The sequence below is a fragment of the Heterocephalus glaber genome, unplaced genomic scaffold (genome assembly GCF_053883595.1).
Source record: "Heterocephalus glaber isolate CG9 unplaced genomic scaffold, H.glaber_assembly_v1.0 deba00001662, whole genome shotgun sequence".
Taxonomy (NCBI): Eukaryota; Metazoa; Chordata; class Mammalia; order Rodentia; family Bathyergidae; genus Heterocephalus; species Heterocephalus glaber.
Genome location: NW_028258403.1, coordinates 3,686,825 through 3,698,970, shown reverse-complemented (window position 1 = coordinate 3,698,970; position 12,146 = coordinate 3,686,825). Strand labels below are relative to the sequence as shown.

Genomic DNA, 12,146 nt, shown 5'->3' with positions numbered 1-12,146 from the left:
AATCTCCTGGAAATCTGTTTGCATCTGTTTTATGGATTCCATTTGTTTCCTATATTGAGATTCCATCATGTTCCTCAGATCCTCTATTGTTTTATCTGTGTCCTCTCTAGATTTATTAATCATGTCTTGCACTATGGGCACAATCTCTGCTGTCATGTGAGAAATTATTTCTGATTTCATTTTTTCCAGATCCTCTTTTGTTGCTAGTTCAGGGAGTCCAGGTGGTTGAGTATCAGAGTGTTCCATCTTGTTTCCCTTTGGGGTTGCTGTAGGTGATCTGGAAGTCTGGTTCTGAGGCTTGTTTATGTGTCTTCTCATTTCAACGAGGGGTGCTTGGGTGGGTGGGGTGGGGGTGGGGGGTGCTGTTGACGCCCGCATGGGTCACCTCCTCTGTGCTGGGAGTGGTGGTAGGTTGGCCTGGAAGCCTTCTACTCTGCACTAGGAGCTGTGGTACACTGGCCCAGAAGACTTTTCTCCTTCTTTTTTAAAACCATTGATTGGTACAACATGTTTCTTGCCAGATTTCACAACTTCATTTTTTAGATTTACTCAGCATCTTTTCTCTGAATAGCTTTGATGAGAATAATGGTCTTTGGAAGTATATTCATCTGTCTATTTAATAAAAATGATAATAGCAATACCAATATTCATAGGTCATTTATATGTGGGGTGTATTGCATATGTTATTTCATTTTATTTTCCAGTAGTCCTGTGAAAAGGCTATTGTTACTATCTGTACTCTTATAGATGGAAGAATTGAGGCTGGGAGGGGTTAGGTCACATTTAAGGTCACACAGTAAGTCGATGCCAGAGGGATATGAACCAGGAAGGCTGGCTCCAGTAGCGCACTCAGCCCCGACCTTGCATGGCTCTCCAAGAAGTACCTCCCCTGAAGGAAGGCTGTTCAAGAAATGTTGGGAGAACACCAGGTCAGAGAGTTTTGATTTTGCCACCTCAAGTGGCATTCTGTTTCTGAGCCTTTGTGTGAAGGATAAGGGGATAGGATGTGCCCCTCTGGGTGAGGATGCATGAATTCCAAGTCTATGCTCTTGGATGTGTCAGATATAACTGAGGTTGGCCAGGTAGAGGAGGAGTAGTAGCTCAGCTTGAGAAGTAGCCCTCAGCCTGGTATAAATAGCAAGCCTGGGTCAGGATGAGCAGAGTCCATAATTTGAGAGACCTGGAAGCTCTGCAGCAGGTTCTTTGGAAAGGAACTCAGTAGGGCAACCCCTGTGTCCTGAGCCTTCCTCTTCCATATCCAGGGGCACTGGGGATGCCCATAATAGGACTTCAGTCCACAAGGCATTTGCTTTTGGAGTTATCCATGCCCAGGTTTGCCAGATAAACTACAGAGAAATTTGAATTTCAGATAAACAATGAATACTTTTTAGTATAACTATGCCACAAATATGGCATGTTTCAAATATTCTTTAAAATTTTTTTTATTTGAAGTGTACATTTAACTGGCTGTCCTATATTTTTATTTCTGAAATACAGTGATCTTATCTGTGCCAGTGGCAGATTTTTGAGTGCAGAAAGTTGCTTTCCTTTATTGAACAAAAATTTATTGATTGTCTATTATGTGGCAGACACAAGCCTAGAGGCTAGGAATGTTCAGCGAAAAGATAAACAAAACCTTTAACTTTCTGAAGCTTCTGAAATGGTGTGTGTGTGTGTGTGTGTGTGTGTGTGTGCGCATGCTTGTGTGTGTTGGGGGGTGAGTTGAAAGGGAGAAGGAACAGATGCATAAATCTAATGATTTCAGGTGGTGACCTGAGGGGAAATGTGATGAGACATGTAATCAAGGATGATGATGGGTGATGGGGTAAGCACTTTACCTAGAGTGTCTAGTGTATTTGAGATGACATTTGTGAAAAACTGGGACCAGAGTTTTAGACAGCTTAAAAAGTTAGCAGATGGGGGACCAGAAAGGAGGCAGCTGAGAAAGAGCAAGAGAGGAAAGAGCAGATGTCGGTGAGGCTGGGAAGTAGGCAGAGGGTTTATATGGCATCACATCACTACCTTTGGTAAAGCCCTGGAGAATGGATTTTCCAGGGACAAGAGCAGAGGCAAGGGGATCTGTTAGGGAGCTATTGCAGTGGTTCTGTAAAAGAGGATGATGTTTACAGGAGGTAGTGGCAGCATTGCAGATGGGAGAAGTAATGGGCTAGAGATACAGTTTTATGGTCTAACAGACAGGACTTACTGATGAATTGGTTGTAGAGAAAAGGGAGATGAACTCTTGCAGACACTTCTAGGCTTGGGGAAGTGACTTAGTGTTCTCAAGAGCAACCGTTCCCACATATTGTGCCATGGAAAATCATATTTGTATGGCATGTGGCTGGGAGGGGGTGGCTCAGGGATTCTGGACACCCCAGACACACACGACCCCTCTAAGACCATCTCAGCAAGATTGTAACCCACTCTTGGCAGTTTATCTATCAGTAAGCTCTGCTTTGGGGAAGAATCTCCCAGTGCGAGCCAGGTGTGTGCTGTACAGAGCCCAATGAGAGATGGGGAGGCATGCTATGGAAATGCATTCCTCAGGCATCTGCAATCAAAGATTTCAGGGTTAGGACAGAGTTTAGAAACAATCTTGCCCAACCTTCTCCCCTCCCTCTTTACATAGAAACTTACTCATTTATTCAATTTATTAAGTACAACAAAGTTACTCATTTAATTATTACATTTATTGAGGTCTAAGCGCACACTCGGCTATGTTAAGTGCTATGGGACTGGACTACTCTAGTGTGATTGGTGGACAGGCACAGCAGCTTCTGACCAGAGGATACAGAGAGAGAGCAAATTACTCTCATAGCAATTGGATATCCAAGCTCTCTCTCTCTCCCTCCCTCCCTCCCTCCCTCCCTCCCTTTCTTCCTTCATCCCCTTTTTCATCCTTCCTTCCTTCTCTTTTCAGAATTAATTCATTTTCGTTGCCAAAAAATATTAGTTCAAGGTAGACCAACATCACCAGAACCAGAAACTTCCGTGGTGGAGACTTTTGTGCAAGAGTTACATCTAAGGCAGTCACATGAATGCCTGGGCCAGCTGCTTCCCCTCATTTCCTTCTTGTCTCCTTCCCATCATAAGCCATTAGATGGCCTCAGAGATTTCAGAAACCCTGTTTTATATTTTATATCTTCTGCCCTGATACAAAAAGATGATTCTTATCTTGGGTTTTAGCCTTTTGTTTTTCTGTAAGTGGATTCATTTGTTCACCTTTCTCTTGTTCTGTACCCCATTCCCCCTTCTATACCCTGTTTCCCTTTCTCTGATTTTGAGGACTTGGCCTCTATCTCTGGTACACTTGGTTTTTCAGTCATTCTCTGCTTTAAAGTTTTGTAGTTTGTCCTTCTCTTTTCTCTCCCCTTGAGTTCCTCTATGCTGAGATTGCTGTCCTCAGTCCCTGTGGAATGCAAAATTCACGGTTTTCTTTTTTTCTCTTCACAGATAAGGGCACACTGTGTGACAAATTGATCCAGAATCCCTTGGACCAGATGGTGGCAAGTGGCAGTGAGACAACATTGCTCTACACTTACAGTACTGGATACTCGGATCCAGATTTATACTGGTACCGAAAAGTGCCAGACGAGCCCTTGCAGTTCATCCTTTTCAGGGATAACAGCAGGTCCCTCGATGCAGATTTTGTTCAAGGTCGATTTTCTGTGCAGCATAGTCAGATCCATAAAACCTTCCACTTGGTCATCTCCCCCTTGAGGACTGAAGACTGTGGCACTTACTACTGTGCTTTAAGTCCCCACGGTGATGCAGGTGCTTGGAAAGTCTTCACACAAACCCCTGGCCACAGCTTGGCAGAGCCATCTCTTTGGGGAGGTTATGTCCTGGACCTGGTTTCCTTCTTGCAGTCATCTGGGGAGCTAGCCTGGCCTTTAGAAGTGCCCTGAAGTGATTACTGACTAATCAAAGGCCCACGAATATCCAGGGAACACTTTGGCTTCCAAAGAGGGGAGTATCTCCCACTTTTTACTCAGCAGGCCCTTGCCTCCTGAGTGCCTTGTGGTTGGAAGGGAAGGATGCAGGGCTGAGCAAGCATTGACTTTGTGTCCCCACATCTGTGCTGTGACAGCCATGAGGGTATCATAATGGTGCAGGTGAAAGGCTACAAGTACGAGTGGCCAGTGACAGGGTCTTTATTAGCCCTTTATTGGCCACCATCAATTATGCATTATTGTGAATTGACCTGTTTTCATCTTTCACATCAAATTGGACACAAAGTTAGAAATTAAAAAAAATTTAAGAAAATAAAAGAATACTTTCCAATTTACCTTCCGCCTGCATCTTATATTTAGTGACCTTATTTCTCCTGGATGTTCTCTGATGCCTCGCCTTCACTTACTTTACCTGGAGTACATTTTCCTTTCCCTGAAGAATACTGAGGCACTCCTACATAATCATCTGTGAACGTCAGAACCCCAGTTCTCCGGGCTCCACATTTGGAGTGCAGTGGTGTCTCCAGAGGGAGTCATTTCCTCCAGAGGAAACCAACTGAGTGATGCTGAAACAGATGCACCTTGGTCCCCTGGCCTCAGTTCTCTCTTCCTTTTCTACTCATTTCTCTGCCTTAGCAGACTATTAGAGTTATTAGACACAATCTTGGAAACAGAAGAGACACCAACATTGTTTTACAGGAAATACACTGAAGACCAAGGAAGTGAAGGATAGATTCAGAGCCTGGTTGGGACTGGAGCGAGGGGTTTGGTGCTACACTTCCACAGCTCTCCTGGCTGCTGCACCCCAGGAGGTTTTATCCATAGGAAGTCCGGGTAGCAGTTTATCTGCACACCAAAAACCATGTTGTAGCCATGCCTGGTGGTATACACCTGTAAGCCCAGCATTCTGGCAGCCTGAGGCAGGAGGATTCCATTACCCAGCTTGGAGAACTTAGTGACTTAGTGAGACCTTGTCTCAAAATTTAAAAAAGGGCTGGGGATGTACCTCAGCATGAAGGTCCAGTGTTCAGTCCCCAGTAACCCCCCTGCCCCTGAAACTGTGGTTGGAGAGCCATCATAGGGAACAATGGAAGGACCATGGCATGAGGGAGCCACAGGACTTGGGCAAGTAGCCCAGACTCCTGGAACTGCTGTTCTGCCACCTACTGTGTCACGCAGCCATACATGGTCCCAAGTGTAATGGCCCCAGATCTGAAGGAAGCCAAATCGCCCCTAGTTCCTGCCTAGATCTTTTCTGGAGGCTCATTTTGGTGGAAGAAATTAATGGTTCTCTGATGTGCTAGGATGTTTGAATGCTGGCACGTGGGGCAGAGGGGAGCTCATTTGCTGCTGACTATAGGACAGTCCTGCTGAAGTTCAGTCCAGCTGATTGGCACCATCTTTACTTTGGAGATGTAGTGTGCTCTTAGAGCAGGAACTTTGGCCCAATACTCTTGAGGCCTTGGTTCTGTTTCTGGCAATATCCCTGCTTCAATGAATAACTTTAGACAAGGTGTATACTTTTTGAGGGGGGGGCAACTTTTTCCAACTGAAAATGAAAATGTTTTCATTCCTAGCCATTTTAGAGAAACATTCTAATGTAACAAAAAGGAACAGAAAACAGTGTTTTGGAAACAGGCATTCTTTACACATGCAAGGTGAAGTTGTATGGAATTGTTTTCCCCTGGGTGGAACTCGCTTATCCATGTAGATTATCCTAAGCCCAGGATTCACTGGTAGAGGTACTGCCATCTTTCACTGGGCTGTGAAGATGCCATGTGGGAGTTTGCAGTCAGTGGTGGCAGGGGAGTTTGTGATAGTTGCTTTCTCACGTGTAGTGTCATAACCTCCTGCTTGTCACCTCATGGGAGCTAAGGAAACCACAATGTGGGGTTGCTAAGGCCCTCTTCCGCAGCAGGGGCACCTGAGGAGAGCTGTGGCCTTGCTGAGGTGGGAGTCACAGGATCCAAGCTGCACTGAGCTGCTGTTTATTACCATAACAGTAGCAGCCACAGAAAACCAAAGCTGTGTCCCTGAGGCGGGAGCCTCAGGCTTGGGCCTCAGGAAGCCGCAGTGTGACCTGTAAGCTCAGTTTGGCTTTTGGCTGAGTAATATGAATTCACAGAGCTGACTTTCCCCCTACGGTGGTTCGAAATGAGTAAAGCCAGAGGAGGGGTGCACACAGTGCAGTTTAATAAATGCAACAGAGACAAGGGCTAAGAAAGAAGGCCTAAAACCATCAACATCAAGGGCCCAGGCAAAAGAATCTGTGTCCAGTGATCTCTAACTCCCTGTGTACAGATTGGCAGGTGAAAGACAGTAAAGATACTGTTTTTATGGGGAAAGATGGAAGCCTCATTTCTCTCCCTTCCTCTAAAAGTGCTTGCACAGTGAGTTGCTTGAAAATGGGACCCATGTCCTGTTCTTCTTCTCATCCTCAGTACAGTGTCTGGGACTCAGAGTCAGTTGATGCATGTTAAACCAATTAACTTTCCTCTGTATTTCACTCTGGTCTTTTCTAATAGAATGGGCAGTGCTTAGATGAGATTTGAGAAACCCCATTGCCTGGTTGGAGAGTATTAGGGCAGTGATAAGTAATTTTGTGAAGTACTAGGAAAAGCTGAAAGTGCTAAAATTGTCCCTCTCTCCCACGTTGCTGTTCAACATCTCTAGTGTGGCTGTGGACTGGACATAGAGGCTGGGACAAGCCATGGGTCAGGAGGATGAGGGAGGCTGCTGGATGCATCTAGAGCTGGGTGGGGCAGAACCTTCCTCATGTAGATGAAAGGACCTGCTCTCCTCTCCTCCTCTCAGGGCCAGCTTTCCTCATGGAGATTGGAGCAGGGTACCTGTGAGTTCCCACGTCCTGCTTTGGGAGAGAAAGAAAGTGAAAAAGAATGAAGGATTATTTGTCAACGTGTATCAGTTGTAGGAGTAAAATAAAATGGGCCCTATATTTTTATGTCCATCCATCCCTTTATAAAGCAGCACATAAAGTAGTTAGGACCTTAACCCCCCACTGCCCAGGACCCAGGATGTTTGTTTTTCTGCCAGACTAGAGGATGAGCGGGGTTTGCTGCCTTTAGAGAAAAACTGATTTGGTTAGCAGCCATTTAAATAGAATGGTGACATGTCGATTTGAATAGCCAAGAAGTCAAAAGCCAAGGAGACAACATCTTTTAAACTTTTGGTTTCCATCAGTGAGCGTAGCTTCCTCATGTCAGTCAGCCTGCAAGTGGAGGAAAGTCGTTACAGAATCAGACCTAAAGGCTAGAAGGAATTGTAGGGCTGATGTTGCTTGGGATGGTCAGTATCTTCTCTGCTGTACCATTGTGACTTGACAAATCAGTTGTGGCACCTGTCCCTTGTACATATGACAATAGTTCAGCTCTCAGAAGTCTGCTATTGTTGGCACAAGTCATGAAACCCATTTGCTCTCCTGTGGGTCATTCTTTTTTTTTTGTACCAGGGATCGAACTCGGGACCTTGCGCTTGCGAGGCAGGTGGCAGAACCACTGAACTAATTTCCTGGCCCTCCCTGTGGTCATTTTTAAACCCAGCCCAGAGAAGAGAAGCAATCTGGCTAAGGTAGCATAGTGAGTTAATGACGAAGTGAAGACTAAAACTTAGATCTCTGACTCCTTGCATAGCACTATTTGTACAACCATACTGCCTGTGCTCCAGGACTGTTAATAAAGTGGCAGGTGGAGCTGGACACCCGTTTGGAAATGACTGGGTATGTTTACAGTCTGGGTTGACCAGTCCTATAGTCCATCATAGAGTTGTTCCTAGAATAGGAGCTGGGCTTGATGGGTATTTGAGGGCCCTTGAAAGGGAATGAGGGGGAGGAGCTTCATAGGCCCTGGTTTGAATTCCATGTACAAGATTATCTGGAAATGAAATGCAAGTAACAGGAAAACAATTAACATCTCTGTCCCATCTTTGTATGTATCCTGAGTAGCTAATGGGGCTGTTCAGTGCTAATGTTCATCCCTAGGACTGGCTGGTCCATACATCAGGACCTTATGATTAAGGAATGGGATCTGGTATTCCCTTTATCTGAGCAAAGATGGGCTCTGCATCCTCTAACTATTCTTCCAGAAAAGCTTTTGCAAATAACCCACTGTCTTTTGGACAAATAAACAAAAGACCCATTAAAGAAGACTGATTCTCCTTATTTAGTTTTGGTTTTCTCCTTGGACTGGAGGTGGTGGTTATTGCCTGGTAGATTAGAAAGAGCGTACCTTATAGTACATAATGAATTTTGTGTCTGGCTTAAAATAAAAGAATAATAGGATGTGGGATGCTATGTCTGAGATAGCCCACCTTGTTCTAAATGTGTCTCCATGTGTGTTTTTCTTTTCCAAATGCTTTTTGGTTTCTTACTATTTCTTTCTTTCTTTCTTTCTTTCTTTCTTTCTTTCTTTCTTTCTTTCTTTCTTTCTTTCTTTCTTTCTTTCTTTTGTGTATGGGGGATTGAACTTGGGATCTTGTGCTTGTGAGGCAGGTGGTGGAACCACTGAGCTAAATCCCCGGCCTGGTTTCTTACCATTTCTAAACCTCTTTTCCCCATGTACAGCATAATTTGGGTGGATATAAGACTAAACAGCAGCTATTTCTTACCTTAAAAGAAAAATAACTTGGCAGTCAGGACAAAATTGATGGCAACACTCTTGACAAACAGCATTCGCAGCCCAAGCACTGTGAGAGACATCATGTTCATCTTCAGGGAGTAAACTATGGTTGAACAAGAGTGAAGACGATAACTTCAGGGAAAGATCAAATTCCTTTCTAGAAATTAGGCTTACAACACTGACATCAGCCTGCCCCAGATCACCATGCTTCTCCTGGCACACCCAGCTTGGTGCCAGGTAGCACTCAGAGACCTAGGGGTGCTGCTTGCACCTGGTGAGCAAGCTTTGGAAACACATGCTTGCAGCCAGGTGAGCTCTGCTGGTACAGTCAGGGGCTAAAGAGGACCAACCAGACTCAGTATGGTTTCTGTTTTCTTTTGAAATTGGATTCTTTTTAGCCTCAGTTTATAACTACTAGGCTTTATCCCTTAATTCTAAACTTCATCCTTTGATTTGAACTAACCTTTTGGTTCATGGCAGCTCTTTTCAGTTTGTGTCATGTTTGTAGGTTCTATTTGCCTTAGAACATCTGAAACAAACAGCAGTGGTCAAAGATATGTTGACAACCAGGAGATGCAGGATTTTAGGATTTTAAAACTAGAGGAGACTTTAGGTAAGGAAAATGAGGACCAGAGGATATAACTTAGGGTCACATAGCTGTTTATACAGTTAACATGCTTTGTGGTCTGGACTTTTTGGGTACCATGAAGCTATTTACATCCAGACTTGTAGACAGAATTAGGATTCTTAATCCCATCATTGGTGAGCTGCTCTTTCATTTGGACTAGACTGTGCATGAATTTTCAATGCCAGATTCTAGTAGTAGGATGGTCATTTGTATGAAAGAGACAATGGCTGGTGAAGGGAAGAGATGGGGATGAAATGAAATGGGCTTTATTTTAGATTCCATCTACGGGTGCAGGCCATTTCCTTCCCAGTCATTGATGAAGACCCTAAGTTTTTTCTTTTTTTTCCAGCATGATGCTAAATTGAGAATGATTTACCCAGAGCTCACATTTCTACTTTCTCTTTCCCTCAAATTTCCTTCCTCATATTCTCCAGTCCCTTGAAGTCAGATGATACCTACCAGATGAATTTGTCTTTATTTCGAAGTCAGTGGAGCTCACGGTTTCATTATTGAGTTGAACTGAACATGTTACTGAATTTGGATCTTCATACTGACCAAGCTTGACAGCACTGTACTTCCCGCTGGGAGAGATGACGACAGCAGGGTCAAATTCTACTACCTTCTTAGATGACCTGAGATTTATATTTACACTCTTGGGATAGAAATCCTTCACCAGACAAGCAACCTTTGTTCCATTTTTCATGACAAAAACGGATGGTTTGGAAGGAGGCTGAATTCCTGCAAATATAATCAAATTATTTCATGAGATGATTATAGCCTTATGGGGGTTTAACAGTGGTGATTATCTCAATTCTTCTGGGGCCAAACAGTACAATCTAGAACTCTCTGTATCTTGTTAGTGGCCTGGCCTTATTAGCATCAAAGAATAGCCATTCCCAAGGTGAGCAGAAATGAAGGGCAGTTAGTTTGACTTCTAGTTTTTAGAAGGTACTAAGAGGTGGGGTGGAAGCAGAGACAGAATATAACAACTACAAAGAAGTTTCTGGATCAGCTGGGTTTCAATTTTCTATGATTTATTAATCAGTCCTCCGGACAACTGAGGCCAGGCTGCATATCTGTCTGTACCAGTTGGTTTAGTTTAAATACATGGTCTCTTGGGGAATGATTAGGGTAGTTGCTCATGCTTTGCATTATGCCAATTAAAGAACCAAGGATCAGAAAAGGTCTGCAAAATTGATTCAAAGGCTCTGAGGATGGCAGTGTTACAGTCACTGCACGGTGTCATCTTCATTTCATGGACAGAAGGGATTGACTGAAGTTAAGCAGTATATCACTTTGCCATTAGGTGAATACTTACTCTTTCGTAGGAGCCTGGCTATTGTACAATTTCCCTTGGGTCTTTGATCAGAGGAATCAACTATCATTCTCAGAAAGTACTCATAGATATAAAGCCAGTTTAAGCCCATATCTTCCTGTTTTACTCTAAGAGGAGTTGTGGGACGTTGGTCCTAGTAATTGCATCCCCCACTGACTTTGTCTTCTGTCATGCTTTACCTGGAACTATCATCTATCTGCTACTTTGTATGCATCTTTCTCTCTCCTTAAAACTGAAAATAGTGAAGCTTTGAGAAAAGTAGTAATGATTTTTTCACACTGTGTTTTATTGAAGTTTCTGAATTGTAATAAATTTTGTGTCCAAGGAGACTAGGATTCTCAGGCTATCTTCAAATGATTGCTAAAGAAAGAGCCTCACTTGAACCTGAATCAGGAGAGACAATCAACCTGTGAATGGTGGTTTGGATATAGCTCCAGTCGTAGCTTCATTTCTGATTTTCAACCTTTTTTCTTTCTGATTTTCAAACTTAATTTCTCCTGTGAACATGGCTCTTAATATTTATAACTGAAGATTTTGGCTTCTTGGTATGACATGAAAAATATGCTGAATTCTAGCGTGCTTTATCTTCGATGGTCTACAATCAAGATATTAGCTGCTACTAAACAGAAGGTTTGGTAATGAATGTGTAAACAGAAAAGAAATGATATTTCTAATGCTTTGCCCTGAGTCTGGGTTTCAGGTTCAGCTGTGAGGCTCCTGGTAATGCAGCTATCAGCAAAGCAGTTGGTTATAGCTGGTTGAGAGAAGTGATTTTTAGTCAAGAAGTTCCTGCTGATCACCACTCTGTAAATAGGCCACGGCTGATCAGGGCTTTCCCAGAGAATAAGATGTTCAGAGATGCCCCCTTATCACTACCAATATAATTCTCCATTTTTTTTTTTCTGCTCCGAGATGCTCAAGCAAAAGATTGGATTCTGTTCCAGTCACTCAGGGCAGGAAAATCCTTCCCCAGAATCAGACTCCTTGCTTTGGCTTTAGCTCTAGATGAGAGGGGCTATTTTTTTCCTTTTCCTCTTCCAAAGAGTTTTCCTGGAACCTGCTTTAAACCTGTGTGAGAAAACCCTCACTGCTTTTTTTTTTTTTTTTTTGCACAGCTGAAGCAGAAGCTGAAGCAGAAGCTGAAGCAGAAGCTGATAGCAGAAGCTGATAACCTCGGCATTAACGGCTGGAGGCCATGTGCCTTGCCTACTCATCTTTCCTCACAACTGTGAGATTTCTTGTTCACCACCCTAGCTTTGGTTTATGATGGGTTATGGTTGATATTCAAGGCAGTTATGAGTTAGAAAAGAAATTCGTCCCTGAAACAACAACAACAACAACCAAGACCACAAAAAAACAAACTTCATAACAAGAGCAAAAACCTTAAGCCCTATCTGCTTGGATATTTAAGAGTAAAATATTTAAGATATTTTAAACTAAATCTGGTCTGATTTAGTGGGACAATTAAGGCTTGCTTTGGATTTTGAAATCTAAATTCATCAGGCAGTTTTCAATGATTACTTTGGGCAGGGGAAATTGGTTTCGAATAATTTGAACAGTGTAACATAGCTGAAGAGACAGATGTTTGAAGAAGT

The 12,146-nt window shown here is 43.3% G+C and overlaps 1 gene segment (V, D, J or C); it reads right to left on the bottom strand.

Moving 5' to 3' along the window:
- Positions 1–6,129: 6,129 nt before the first annotated feature.
- LOC101705873 (T cell receptor delta constant-like) overlaps positions 6,130–12,146 on the bottom strand; it is a 670,370-nt gene continuing 664,353 nt past the window's right edge. Inside the window, 4 exon segments of the C gene segment in view lie at positions 6,130–7,182; positions 8,577–8,690; positions 9,051–9,116; positions 9,675–9,953. Coding sequence covers positions 8,578–8,690; positions 9,051–9,116; positions 9,675–9,953 — 458 coding nt within the window.